Source organism: Strigops habroptila, chromosome 14 (assembly GCF_004027225.2).
Source record: "Strigops habroptila isolate Jane chromosome 14, bStrHab1.2.pri, whole genome shotgun sequence".
In the NCBI taxonomy this organism is placed as follows: domain Eukaryota; kingdom Metazoa; phylum Chordata; class Aves; order Psittaciformes; family Psittacidae; genus Strigops; species Strigops habroptila.
In genome coordinates, this window is record NC_044290.2 from 12,216,387 (window position 1) to 12,230,962 (window position 14,576).

The 14,576-nt window shown below is 54.3% G+C and overlaps 2 protein-coding genes across 2 annotated transcripts in view; one reads left to right on the forward strand and one right to left on the reverse strand.

Annotated features, from left to right (window-relative positions):
• Nucleotides 1-14,576, forward strand: part of RBFOX3 (RNA binding fox-1 homolog 3) — a 140,687-nt gene that overhangs the window by 3,900 nt on the left and 122,211 nt on the right. The gene's annotated exons all lie outside the window — the stretch shown is intronic.
• ENPP7 (ectonucleotide pyrophosphatase/phosphodiesterase 7) lies at nucleotides 2,237-6,693 on the reverse strand. Its single transcript, XM_032920296.1, has 4 exons — nucleotides 6,447-6,693; nucleotides 4,366-4,511; nucleotides 3,001-3,621; nucleotides 2,237-2,485 (listed from the first exon to the last, which is right to left on the reverse strand). The coding sequence occupies exons 1-4, from the start codon at nucleotides 6,691-6,693 to the stop codon at nucleotides 2,237-2,239; spliced, it is 1,263 nt and encodes a 420-aa protein (XP_032776187.1).

Below are 14,576 nucleotides of genomic sequence, written 5' to 3' on the forward strand. Positions count from 1 at the left end.
CTACCTGCTGAATCCGGAGCTAAATTCCCATCCACAGCTGAGGCAAACCCCAGCTGTCAGGTAGGATTCCCCTTAGGAGGTTGCTTTGTCACTACAAACTCTGTGTTACCTGCCTGGCGCTGGGAACTAGGCTGGGACCACCCCTATGAGCGTCCTGTTCTGCACAGGATGCGTCCAACTGCTGGGCACCCGGCACAGTGGCACATGGAGCCTGGGAACGCTGGGTGACGAGCTCTGCAGGGCTGCAACTCGATGAGCTTTAAGGTCCCTTCCAGCCCAAACCAGTCTGGGATTCTATGACCACTCAGACAGTTACTGCACTATTACTACTATTATTTGCAATAGCATCTGCAGCGCTGGCCCCTGCGCTCCCCTTTTGGAGCCTCGCCGTGGTTCTGTGCCGGGCTCGGCGTGTGCTGCCGGCCTGACCCCCACCCCCAGTACAGCTTCAAGCCAAACATTTTCTTCCTGTTTTCCCAAGCACGTCTCCTGTTTCATGGGCTGGTGAAGGCGATGCGGGAAGGCGCTGAGCAAGTCTCTATGGCAACAGATGTTTATCGAGCCCCTGAGATGAGGCACAGGGCTGGGGAGCTTCAGCCTCTGGGATGGGGTCTGGGGAGCTGCCCTCATAACACCCCATGGAAGAGCCGGGACCAGGGCTGGGATGGGGCATCCTGCCCCCTGTTCCCAACACCCAGATGATGGATCCTGGGCTTCTTTCTGCAGCTGGAAGTTTGGTTTCCTATGAGGACCTTTGGCAACCAGGGTGCAGTGGCCGTGCTGCGGAGGGGTGCTGGATGGCCAGCGCAAGCCACTGTCCTCTGTCTCTCTAAAACACATCAAGGCTTAATGCCCACCTTGGAGCTGCCAGGGGCTGCCCTGGGGCTGCAGATGGGTATTCCCCATTTTTCTCCACAGCCATAAGGGACAAAGACAAGTGGAGTGGTGCTGAGGGCACCCTAGGCTCTTGGGGCAGGGGCTGGAAGCACTGATTGACTTTGGGATCCCTCTGAGGCTCCCAGCCTGGGTGGCTGCCTTTGCACAGTGCCATTTCCAGGAGGCTCCTGGTGCTTTCAGACAAATACATTTAATTGCTTTGGGTGCTCAACACGTTTTAACTGCCCCTGATCCAAACCACACAGGTTGGACGGGGCTTGGAGCAACCTGCTCTAGTGGAAGGTGTCCCTGCCTGTGGCAGGGGGTTGGAACTGGAGGAGCTTTAAGGTCCCTTCCAACACAAACCAGTCTGTGATTCTGTATACCACGAGCAGATTGGAGTAATGTAGACATGGTCGAGGTCAGACTGGACATTGACACATCCCAGTGGGTCTCTCCCAAACCAAATTTTGGGAGAGGCATCTCCCGTGAGATTCAGTCATTTGTGAGGAGTGCGGATCACTCATTTGGGGAGGTTTTGGGAACTCTGTGCAATTCTCTGAGATCAGGACTGGTTGTCTTTATGAGCCACGTCCCTCCTCTACTCTGATAGAGTTGCCTGGAAGTTGGAGGCTGCCAAGACAGGAGAGCACAGCACTGCGTATGGATTTCAGGTACATGCAGCCTGTGGGTATTGCCGGGGATGTGCTGTGCTGGAGATGAGATTGAGAATTACTTGTCCTGATGGGTCTCCAGGCATAGAGGCAGAGTGAAGGCACAGAACAGACTGATGGTGCCAAGGCCAACCTGGGCAGTAAAAATCCCTCTGCTGGGGTGCAAAGAGTCTGCTGTGCCCCGGGAGCGGGGGGTGGTTTCACAGACAGGCAAACCCCAAGGAGACCACAAAGGAGCAGGGCAGGTGCCAGCCTGGGTAGGAGCATCCAGGGATGCTCCTCCGGATGTCCCCAGGGTCAGTTACCTCTGATGGGGTCAGCGTCTTCCTCCCCAGCATCCCAGCACCAGAGCGATTCCCAGCACCACCAGCAGCTCCTGTGCGGGCGGCAGAGGAGCACTTGAACCTGGAGGGGGGTCAGCGTTAGCGTGGGGCCAGGAGAGCGGCAGCCCCGTGTCCCCCCCCACCCGGCTTCTGCGAGGAATCCGGCACCCGCAGCCGCCCGCTGTGCGGGGGGAGCGCGGCGGTGGCGGCGGCCGCCAGGGGTCGCTGTTCCCGCGGGAATCCCGGCGGAGCGCGACCGGTGCCGTCGACCCGCTCCGGTGCCACGGACCCACTCACACACTGCGTAGGTCCATAAGTGCCCATGGACCCGCTCACACAGCACAGCCCGTGCCACAGCTCCACTCATGCAGCATGGCCGGTGCCGTGGCCCCACTCACGCAGCATGGCCTTGGTGGGCTCCAGGGAGCCGTCGTGGGGCTCGGGGACGATGTCCAGTAGCTGGCAGAGGAGGGCATAGACGTTGACGCTTTCAAATGGCTCCACCACCAGCCCCTGCTTGAAGGCCGGTCCCACGGCGCGGAAGATGGTTTTCATGTTCATGGCCTCGTTGTCGAAACCATGTTCCCCTTTGTTGAACTGGACCTTGTATCTCTGAAACGGAGAGGGAGGATGTGAGTGTCCAAACCCCCAGCCCCCAGCTAGGTGCTCTCCCCCATGCCATGGTCCCCAGCCACTGGGTTTAACACTCTGGTTGGTTTCTTTCAGTTTCAGAAGTTGGAGGAAGTTTGGAAGCTGGAGGGTGCTGCCCAGACACAGCTCCTGTGCAATCACATCTTGCAAGTTCCCTCCCTAAATGTCAGGGCATCCAAATTTTGGAGTACTGAGAAGCTCCACAGTGGGAAGCTGCCTTTGGGCCTTCCCTTAATGCCAGGTTAGGAGAGAGCCCTGCAACTGATATTCTGTGTTCGTGCAAGTCCTACTCCAAGACTTCTGGACCTTTTATCTTCTGAACAGAGGAGGTCTTTACACAGAGCTGGGATTGCCATCTGGTTATAGGGAGATGAATCAGGGTGGGTACTGGGGTGCTACGAGAGAGGCAGATCCCCAGAGGAAGAGAGAGGCAGATTCCCACAAGACAGTAAGATACGTCTGTGCATACATCTTACCCCGTGGATCACATAGCCCGGATCGCTGTACAGCAGGAGGGGGGTGATCCGGGAGTGGTTGGCATAGTGGAATCTCCTTGGGAATTCCTCTTTCTTGTACACATGGAGGTTTGGGTGGGCATTTTTCAGGACTGAGTACACATGGTCTAATTTTCCTTCTTTTGGCACCAGGAGTCCATTGGGTCCATAATCTAAGAGTTCGAACTGGATGTCTTTGAAGGTGAAGTTCTCTACGGTCTGGATGTGAATCTCGTTGGTCTTTATGACGGTTTCCATGCCATGGTCAGATGTGATGATGAGGTTGAGGTTTGATTCCAGGCCGCTCTCCTGAATGCGCTGCCTCAAGTAACCGATGGTTCTGTCTACCTGCTCGATCATGTTTTTTCTCTGCGTGGATTCAGGGCCGTACTTGTGCCCTGTGGAATCCGGCTCGCCGAAGTAGAGGGCGATGAAGTCGAGGTTGTTCACCGTGAACCATTCCATCACAGTGTCGATGTTCTGCCTCCAGTTGGTTTCATTGCTGTAGTTGAACAGGAAGGGCTCCACCAACTTCATATTCACTTCTTCCCCTTGGTACTTTGCTTTTCCTCCAGGGAAATAGATAGAGCCTGTCTTTAAACCCTATTAGTGGAGACATTGCACAAACTCACCTGAGCTCACTCTGCAGCATCTCTCCATCCATCAGTGCTACCACCTACTACTGTGGTTAGTTCATTCAGCCCCCTAATGTCTACCTCTGCCTCTAATGAGGTTTTCTTGCTCATCGCCAATTAAAAGTGATTAATTGGAAGTGCTGCCCTTCCCAGAACTCCTGCCTGTTGGTTTCTCACTGTGTTGGTAACACTGGTTGTGACTTTGGACACAGTGACTTGTTTGTACCTCGCATGGACCCTCCAGCTCTTGGCCATCAGGATGTTCAGGTGTGTTTTACTCCAATCAATAAGTGCTCACCCTGAAGCCAGTGGAGCCAATTTGACAGGTAAATACAGGCACATGTCTTGGGCCAAGTCTGAGGCCCTGTCCCAAAGCCAGGTTCAAAACCTAAGGGGATCTAGAATAGCCTTGCTGCAGTCCTGGCTCCAGGTTCTCCCAGGAGTTGGCTGAGGTTTCTTTAACAGCAGGATAATCTGTTTTATTAATGTCTTAATAAGGCTGAAACACATCTATAATTTTTTGCTATTTTTAATAGAATAATCATAATTATTCCTGCTGGTGTCTGGGGGTTCCAGTTTCTGCAGGTCTCATTACCTGCTGTTTGCAGGAGGTGTCAGCTCATGGCCACTGGAGATGGGGGCTCACCTGCAGCTTTTACTGCAGGAGGCTCCATCACACGGGGCGGTGGGTGCGAGGGGGGACTGCACTTGCCTGCCTCTGTGCTGTGATCCAGATGGGCAGGCTGCCGTTGTCCCACCAGCTATCCACCCCTTGCGTGCTGTGGTAGGGCAGCTTCAGACCCGTGCTGGTGTTGAACCACATGTTGTGGATCACCCCGTGGTTCTCCAGGTATCTCCCTGTCAGGAGAGATGGGGTGAGTGGGGCTGCGGATGTGGGGGGTTCTGCCTCTCCTTCCCCTCCCAGCTCTCCCTTGGCCTCCTTCCCCCTGTGCCTCGTGCCGAGTGGGGTTCCCAGGGAATGATGCTGGAGGGGGTGCCTGCTCCTCACATGGGGGGTTGATGCCAGGCAGGTCTTGTCCGGACTCCGAGCTCAGCACCCTGGAGGTGCTGGTGCTGCCTGTAATTGCTCCTGCCCTTCTCAGCGTGGCTGGGGCTCCCCATTATCCTGCGTCTCACTAACAGCTTTGGTGTTTTGCTTTCTCTGCTGCTCACAGCCCATGAGGTCGGCATGCAGTAGAAACTCCCATTAGAAATGGCAGACTTGCACTTTGTACTATTATACTTCATGCTATTGTTATTATTCTAGTCCTGAAGACTGCAGTTACTTGTGCACCGTATCCCCGTCCTCCCTCATATTGACAGTGCCTCACTGCCTTTTCCCATCAGCAGATTTCATTAGCATGTTCCACTCTTTTATGCCAAGGTTATTAATTAAAATCTTAAATAAGATTGGCTTCAAAATCGATTCCTCAGGAATTCCCCTGTTGCCCTCCCTGCAGCCTGACAATCTCCTCTCAGCATCACCTGCCCTCCTCTCCCCTGTAGCTCTGTACCTCCCATGTTAGAGATTTTGTATGAATCTTCATCTTCTCCATCTTAACTAATAATTTCCCGTGTGGCACTGGATCAAATACATTACTGAAGTCCAGAAAGATTATATTTAGAGCGTCTCCCTTGTCTAAAAAATAATTTATCTTATTGAAGGAGGCTCTGGGCTGAGCTGGTGCTATTCAGCTTTGGTAAATACAGTTTCAGTTCTATCCCCTTTGCAGCTATTGCCTTGTCTCTCGCTGAGTGGTGAATCTGTGCTAGGACAGTATTGTATGGAATGTTGTGTTGTGTTGCTGCCTTTGTAATTAGATTTGAGTGTTTGCAATGTTGTAGCGTATGTTGTACTCAAATATGTACACGGATTAGAGGCTATCGATATTTGGCACCTATGTAATATACACAGTGTAGGTGTGTTGATAAAAACAAAGGGAGGACACTGTAGGAGAGTCTAATCTGTGCCGGAGCTCAGCGCTAGTGGCTAAAGCAAATGAAGTCTCGGGCTGCCTGAACTGTACTTTAATCTTGTTTGTGTCTCTGGCAGACAGGCAAGTATAAGTAAACTTTAACTACAGCTATCCTGGAACAAAAGAGAAGGAAATCACAGAACCGCAGAATGGTTTGAGCTGGAAGGGATCTTGAAGCTCGTCCTGTTCCAACCCCCTGCCATGGGCAGGGGCACCTTCCACTAGAGCAGGTTGCTCCAAGCCCTGTCCAACCGGGCCCACCTCTCCAGCCTGTCCAGGTCCCTTTGAATGGGACCAGACGCGATGGAGAAATGTCTCACACACAGACAAAAATGGTGTCTGGAGGCTGCAGAAGAAGACCCCAGACTCTGTGAACAGGACTGGATGAACAGAGGTGCCACTGGGAAGTGAAGCGATCTGTAGAGACTATAAATCCAGTAACAACTGACAGGCACCCAGCTTGAGCTGCTGATCACATGCATTAGGAGTAAATCTATACAAAAGAGTTAATCTGATCTGTTATTAAAGCAGAACTTAGGGATGAGCCCTATTGGAGTGGCCTCTGTGTAATTCCTACCGTGGTTTAGTTAGTGGCTGCGTAATTCCTACAGCACCTGCTGCTATTTACCTGTGATAAATGCAGGTTCAGCTCTACCACTTTCTGCGGTAGTTGTTGCCTTGTCCCTATTCTACAGCTTCTCACGCTGCTGGTGCTGGGTGGCTGCTTGACTTCGTGTCCTTCACCGATGCCCAAGCCTCGAACCTGCCCTTCCCCAGCCTGTGCTGCTCCTGTGTGCTCGGGGCTGGGGAGACTCACCGGTCAGCAGCGTGAAGTGGCACGGGCTGGTGATGGTGATGAAGGCAGGAGTCATGTACTGAGCCTTCACCCCCTCCGCAGCCATAGCATCCAGGTTGGGGGTGTCCACGTCCTGGTCGTAGTTCCACCTAAAGCCATCAAAAGACACCAGGAGGACTTTGCTGCGGCTGGATGCCCGCTGCACAGGGACACATCTTGCCACAGAGAGAACAACAAACAGGAACCCCAGTGAAGGGAACATCTTCATGCCCTTGAGCTGGAACAGCCCAGAAATCCAGAGAACTCCCATTAATACATGCGCGGTGGGACCAAGTTCAGTTCTTATCTAATCTTGCAGTTGCTGATCAGGTGCACAGCTTCAGCCAGCACTTCATATGGGAATGAGCCTCTCTGTTTTTTGTCTAACTCAAGTGGATTAACTTATGTCTCCTTCTGGGTCAGACACCGAATCTGCCTCCTCCATCAGCGGCGTTGGGTGCTCTTGCAGTACTAATGGGAAGAACTGCTCCTGTGGCAGGAGGCTGCCTGTGTGAAACCTGCCTCCCCACCAGCCCCAGCCGCCTCCTTCACCCCCAACCCGAACCTGGCTGGCCCCCTGCAGTGGCCTTCCCACACTCCCAGCTTCTGGTGCCCTGCTCTTGGGTCAGCAGTTCAGCTTCAACAGGCAACTCACCCCCTCCCAGGGCCGCTTGTCCACCTCCAGAGGGGTGCTCACAGGCTCCAAAAGGAGCTTGGATTTACCCGAGGTTCTCGAGCAGCTTTGTGGAGCTACATGCTGGGGAAGGAGGCTCTTTCCTGATCCTGGCCACCCCATCAGCCCTCAGCGATGCTCCAGAGGGTGAGCCCGGCTCAGAAGCCCCCATGTCCCACCACCCCAGCTCCTGCTGCCCTGGCTCTGTTGCTCACCATGGGTGTCCCTCATCCACTTGTTCACTGATGAGCTTTGTGCTATCAGCATCCCATTTTATCAACAGCTGCTGCTTTATGACTTCTCTGGGGTTTAATCATTGCTGACAACCCATCTCTCAGCTGAGTTTAAGGCTTTTGTAGACTTATGTACCAGAGATTGCCCTCGTTCCCCAGGGTCTGAGCTCACAGCCTTTGACTCTTTGCTAATCTCCCTCTGCTCAGGTTCCAGATTTATTCCTTGGTGCTTTGCTTCCTAATTGCCCATCCTTTCCCTTGCCATGCAAAGCCATGGTTTCTCTGGCATTGCCTGGGGTCATTCCTTGGCATTTCTCCCCCTAAGGGTGAGCTGGGCAGATGAGTCTCACACACATGCCATCGTTCATCCTTCCTGCTCCTCTGTAGACATGAACATCCCTGAGTATTCCCATCTGGAATACTCCCATCTGGATCAATTCTTCAGGGTGCATCAACATCTCAGTCACCTCTTCCCCTGTGCTTGAGTTTCCCAGGCGTGACATGGGATGGTCATGCAAGGACACTGAGAGGTTTGAGCTCACACAAGCTGAGCAACCTCCTCTGCCAGCCCCAGTGCTGCAGTTCACTCAAGGAACTATTTTGTTATCAGTTTTTGCTGCCCTCAGTCTGATATTGTCCTTTCAGCGAGGACAGAGGGGCCTGGCGGGCACTGAGGGTTTAAAGGGCTCATATGATAAAGATGTTATCATGTACCAAGCACAGGGAAAGTCCTAAATATTCAGTGTGTTGTTCTGAGGTGGGTCAATAAGTGCCCATGCCATTGCTAACAGCACAGGGGAAGGTCCCGATAAGTTATCGTGTTCATCAGCTCGGCTGGGAGGGAAGAGGCTGGAGAGGAGGCTCTAATCTCGGAGGAATATTAAATAACAGGAGTGTCTTGAGGCCGCTTTTGATATTTGGTATCTGAGGAGCATGAGGCACAGATAAAGAACATCACCTTTGGCCACCCTGCCCGGGGACGCTGTTGATCTCCAGTTAAAGAGGCTGATGCAGTTGATCTTGCACTAAGGCGCTCATCCCACAGGCAGATGTGCCCGAGGGGCCGTGGCTGCTCCGGGGCACATCTGCAGTAACTGGGGAAGATGGTCCCTGTGAAGGTGCGTTGGGGCCGAGATTGTCCCCCCCATGCTTGGGTACCAAATAACTCAGAGAAGACAGATGAAGGGGCTGGAAAATAGAAATCAGGAGCCCAGAGAAGTCTCCTGCCACTGGAACTGCCCTGTTTGGCTGGGAAAAAGTGATGTGCCCATTACCCCTTGGGCAAACCCACAGCTTCCCTGTGGCTGGTGGGGCCTGTGCGGGGGGAGCAGTTCGGGCCAGGCCATTTTCATTCTTTATTTTTTTACTTCTAAAGGGAAAATCAACCTGCAGGTTTCTCAGGGGTGGCCACAGCTGCTCCCAATGATGGGGCTGATGATGCCAGGGACCCACAGCTGAGCCTGGATGCAGGGAGGGGCTGGGGGTGCTATAAAAGCTCTGCACATGGCCCAGGGCCACTTTTGGTGTTGCTGTGCCTGAGTGCAGAGGGAGGAAGTGCTGGGATGTGGAAGGATGGCAGAGCCCTGAGTCTGAGCCACGTTGGGAGAGGTAGGATGGATGTTTGCGGGGTCTCTGGGAGGGTGGGTGGCTGCTGCCCCTGGAGAAGGGCTGAACTGCAGCCCCCTCCCAGGCAAGTGGGAAACAGTGCACTTGGACGTAGAGGATGTGTTGATGGAAAGCAAGTGGAGTTTTCCTTTTCCTTGCCTCGCTGTCCTGCCTGGAGCAGCTCTGCTTTGCAGATTGGTTGCATGGTCCAGGTGGTTAAGGTGTTGCATATGGAGCTTCTTGGAAAGAGGGTGAAGGAAGGGAAGAGGTGGGGGAGAAGGTGTTCAGGAAAGCGAAGAGAGAGCTGAATAAAGCAGCTGGAGATGCCCTGGGTTGCTCTTTGCACTATGCCTGCCTCCTTCAGCAGTGTGGTGTAGCTCAGACCTGGACTGCATGTCTGCAGTGCTCCTTTTGGCCCCCAGCATGTGCCTACCCCAGAACCAGGGCCTGGGTGAGCTCATGAGCATCACTGAGATACCTGGAGCTGGGACCTCGTGGTTGAAGTCCTAATGGTGCCCAGGTGAGCAGAGCCGGGAGGAGCTCTGCAGCTGGGCGGGTCTGAGTGATTGGAGAGGGGGTGGGTCTGTGGAGCTACTGCGTGTGTGGTGGAGCTGTGGTTGCTGCTGGGGTTGGGATGCAGGTGGGGTGGCTGGGTGGAGCTGATGGGTGTGGAGCACCGGCAGGTGATAAAAGAGCTGATAATGGCCTCAAAGACAAGAGCAGAGCAGCAGGGACAGGGTGTTGTATGAAACTAAAATCCAGGAGCAGCCCAGCCCAGGCTTGGCTGGAGCCCTGAGGAGGATGGAGGAAGAGAGGAGGGTGCTCCTGCCGAGCGGCTCGGGAAGGCTGGAAAAGGCGGAAGGAGGTTGGAAAAGAGGCTTCGGCTGCTGCCGGGAGCTCTCGGGCAGGGCCTGGGTGCCGGTACCGGGAGGGAGGAGTTCGGGTCTTATCCCCATGAACTGCTCCCTCGGACCCTTCAACCCCCCCCCCAACCCCGGCAGCGAGGGCGTGCGCCGGGCCCGGCCGCCAGGTGGCGCCGTTCAGCCGCCGGCGGGGGCTCGGGGGCGTCCCGAGGGGAGCGACGGGTCCGCGGGAGCGGGCGGGAGGGTCCCGGTGATGCCCCATTATCCCTTCGGTAATGCCATATCCCCCTGGTAATCCCCCCCCGAGTGCCGCCTGTTGGGTTCAGAGGGAGGTGTGAGGAGCGGGCTGAGTGGGTCTGATGGACACATGGTCGGTGCTTGAGGCTGAGCAGGGGTGAGCGGTGCGGCACTGTGACACACCCCGCCCCCCCCCAGCCCATGCCTGGGTCACCCCCAGTTGGGTACTCCGTGAGGCTGCAGTCTCGGGAAGGGAGATGGTGCACAGCCTGCGGTGGCAGCTGTAGGGTCTGGTGATGTGCGTGGACGGAGCATATGTCCTGTGCTCCAGGAGGGCCAGGAGCAGCCTCCTGGGGTCAGGCACAACCCCAGGCTCAGCAGCAGCTCTTTTTACATGGGCTGGTACAAGGCCTTCTTAGGAGGGTGACCTCTTCCCCATCTAGTTTGAAGCTCTTCCTTGAGGTGGTCTTTGGGGAGCAATCCAGCACAGTGCTTGAGGTGAGGAGAGGGACAAGAGCAATGAGGGAAGCATAAGGTGAGTGAGGCTTTGCTCTGGGTCATCTCTCCAGCATTCCCATGCCTCCTTCCTCCTCGCCCCTGGGACTGGTTCCCGCAGTAAGGACCAATGTCTGAAGTTCACTGGAGCCTTTGGTCCACTGGAGAAATCCCCTGACTCTTGCTCTCCACAGCCAAGTGAAGTCCCTGGATGATGATGAGGGACTCAAGTCCCTCCTTTTCCCTGCCAGCAGTGGTCCCATTCCCCCTCATGCCCTCATCACTATGCTTGAACATGTGGTCCAGAGTCTCGGCACCAGGCTTTGGCCATAGCCTGGGCTCCTCTTCCTGCTCCCTGTTGGGGATTTGAGCCCTGAGGAGAAGAGCAGGGTCAGGCTCTGCTCCCCACCTGGGACCCTTCCCCTGCTGCTTGGTTAAACCTGGCATTGACTGCTCCATGAGAGCCTGGGGCTCTTTCTCAGCTTTCCTAGCTAATGGCTGTGTCTGCCTCCCATTGATCTCAGCTGCAGAGCTCATTGATTAAGTACATTTCTTATTATACTTAATGGTATTTTACTCCTTTCTGTGCTTACCTTGTGCCAGATGCTCACCCTGTGCTGCTGCCTGCCTGGAGGAGAATTCCTCCGGTCAGAGAGACTGGTCACAGCCTCCTCTCAGTCACCAGCCTTGCCTGCCCTTCCTTCTGCTTTCTCTGCCTGCCTCATCCTCCTGGCCAGAGCAATTCTTCTGCCTTCCGGTTCTTTGCCCCTTGGTCCCTGCTCCTGTGCCCCCCTCTTGGGTCTTTGCTTTTCTCTCAAGCAAAGCAGAGTCATCCACTGTTCCCAATACTTCAGGAGGGCTGTGAGCCTCCTGGGCACCCTATGCCGTACCCTGCTTCTGCACAGCAAATCCTGCCTCTCACTGGTGCCTCACTGAGCTGCCAGGGACTTTACACTGAACTCTATCCTGGTGCTGCCTCCCTCTCTGCTGCTCACCCAGCCCGGTTGAAAAGCACTGGCAGGGCACCGTGTTCTCCCTTGCCTTCCCTCAAACACCTCCACACTCACCTCACACCACGCACTCTGTGTTGCCTCACTCTGTGCCTCACCTCCTTTCAACTCTCTTGCATGCATCATTCAAAAGCCATAACATTATTGGGCATAAAATATTTACTTAACTGAGCTTTTTGCAAATATTCCCCTCCATTATTTCCCCTCCTTTTGGGAGCAGACACTGCTGCTCCTGTGCTCTCAAATGGTTTCTCTTAAATAATACAACAAGAACATATGAACACCCAGTAGCCTTTTTCTTTCTCTTGAAATACCCATAAATATCATGGTGTCACCAATCCATTACAGCCCCAACAGGACCAGGACTCAGGAACACGCAGCAGCACTGGCCTGGCCTGCAGGATCACTTCCCACTGGAAGAGGGACAGACAGGGAAGGTGTTTAGGGAGGGAGCATAAATATGTGAGATCTGACATGATGCAGAGTATTAATATTAATTAGGAAATGTTCCTTTTGGAAGGGGCATGGGAAGCTTAGCAGAGGGAGTGCAGGACTGAATGTTCCCAGTCTGCTCCCAGTTAGGATGCTGGACCAACTGCTTGGAATAAAATCTGCAGCAGCTGAATGACTGGTCCTGAGGGAAAACGGGGGTTCCCTGGGATATGGGAGAGCTGGGTGATGCTTCCCACTGCGGGCAGCAGGATGGGCAGCCCTCAGCAGCTCTTGAAGAACAGGATAAGGAACTTCAGGAGCTTGAGAAAGCCAGAGAGGGAGGATGTTTGTCTCGGAAGTAGATGGGAGTGCTGGATGGTGAGTGTGTTCTCCCCATGCCTGAAGGCATTTGACTATGTGTCCACAGGTTTCCCGGGCATGGATTCACGCTTTGATCCTGGGGCTCTTTCCACAGCGGGTGCCACGGGAGAACACACCGGGGTCCAGGGCTTCGCTGGGCCCCGTTTGGGGCTGCAGCGCCCATGGGTGGCAGGTGCCATACCCGGTGGGGGGGGCCCGGCTCCCGGTGGTGCGATGCGCCACGTGCTCCCGCCCGCGGGCCTGACGCTGTCCGTGGTGCTGACGGCGGCGGCGCCCGGGCCCGGTGCGGTCCCCCAGCTGCTGTCCACCGTCAGGCAGCGCGTCCGCTCCGTGCTGGTTCCCTCAATGCCCGGAAGAGGGGAACGGCTGCCCCAGCCCTGCGGGAACGGCTTGGCTGACCACCGCAGCTCTGGCTGAATGTTCACGGGGAGCTTGGGCTTGTTTTCTCTTCTGTAAGGTGTGAAGTCATTGGATTGGGAGGAAAAACTGCAAATGGCAGGTAGATTGAGATGAGCTCTGAGGCAGAAGTTCTTCCCTGTGAGGGTGCTGAGGCGCTGGCACAGGGTGCCCGGAGAAGCTGTGGCTGCCCCATCCCTGGCAGTGTTCAAGGCCAGGTTGGACACAGGGGCTTGGAGCAACCTGCTCTAGTGGAAGGTGTCCCTGCCATGGCAGGGGGTTGGAACTGGATGAGCTTTAAGGTCACTTCTAACCCAAACCATTCCATGGTTCTGTGATTCTATGAAAAAACCGTCACCACTGCAGTGACAAGAAAAAAATAACCAAGGGACCCTGTTCTCGTATACGTGTGTCATCATTCTTACATGATCTGAGCCCCCAGGATCTCACTGCCTCTAAACAATCAAGTAGTTAAATCAGACACATTGGAAGGAGGGCCTGAATTTTGTCCCACGCCTAGGAGAGCTGGCTTGGGAGCTATGAGTCTGGTATCCCGCCTGCCAGCACCAGTGCTGATGGCTGGCTTTTGTCAGAAATAACTGGAGCAGCTTAAACCTAAAGCTGATGGGACAGGGTGGTGGGAGAACCTCACAGTGTAGGTGGCTGGGTGGCAAAATGGCAGATGAACATCGCCAAATCCAATGATTAGATGAGAACATCCTTCACTCCAAAACACGAAGCAGACCTTTAGTGTGATATTCCCTACTTGGGAAAAGAGACCTCACAGTCACAGTGGGTAGCTCCACGAAAATGCCATCTCAGTGCCCAGTGTCAGTCAAATAAACCAAATTGCTTGTTAGTAGTTATTGGGAAAGGGACTGAAGTGGAGGGCAGCAGCAGCGCTGCCGGGGTGCGATGTGTCGCAGTGCAAATGCTGAGTGCGGCTTTGGTTGCCGAATCACGAAAAGGAGGTAGTTGAACTAGAAAGGTAAAGAAAAGGATGACAAGGCTGATCAAAGGCACAGAACAGCTTCTGTCTGAGAGGAAACTAATAAATTAGCACTCTCTTGGTTAGAAGGGAGACTGTAAAGGTGATGCAGGAAAGAGTTCTCTAAATTCAGGAGTGGTATAAAGGAAATGGATATTCACTATTTCTCATAAATAGGTGGCATCATATGAAACAACCTGGCAACAGGTTTAAAATGTAAATGAGGAAAAAGGTGCTGCTTTTTTCGTGCAATGCTTCATTACACTGTGGAGCTCAGCACCCCTGGGCGGCTCAGGGGCCCTCAGCCCCTAGTGCAGAAGCAATTAGACACCTCATGGGTAGTGGGTGCATCAGCAGGCATTAGGTGCCATGGGCATCCACTGCTGCTCTCTCCTTCCCTCTTCTGCAGTGGCCTTATGGCCACCCCAGGGCCTGCAGGGACTCAGTGGTCCATCGTGTCAGCCAGCCTGGGTTTAGGACCTGCCCTGGTGTCACCATGGCTGGTTTCAGTGTTCCCTGTTACAGCCAAGCAAACAGATTTGCCCTGTAATGCTGGCAAATCTCTGCTCCTGAGGAGCCAGTAATTGATTTCCCTGTTCTCTGTCCACCACCACCCACCCCCCCTGCCCATGGCTGTGCTGACACCTCCCTGCCTGCGCTCCCATCAGTGGCTGCGACAGGCAGATCCTGGAATTATTGATAAACACTCATTGGGGCTGGAGCCTGGGAAATTGCCAGCAACCCCAGCGGATTTCTCTCTTGCCAGCATCATTTTTCTTGATGACAGCATGTTCCCAAG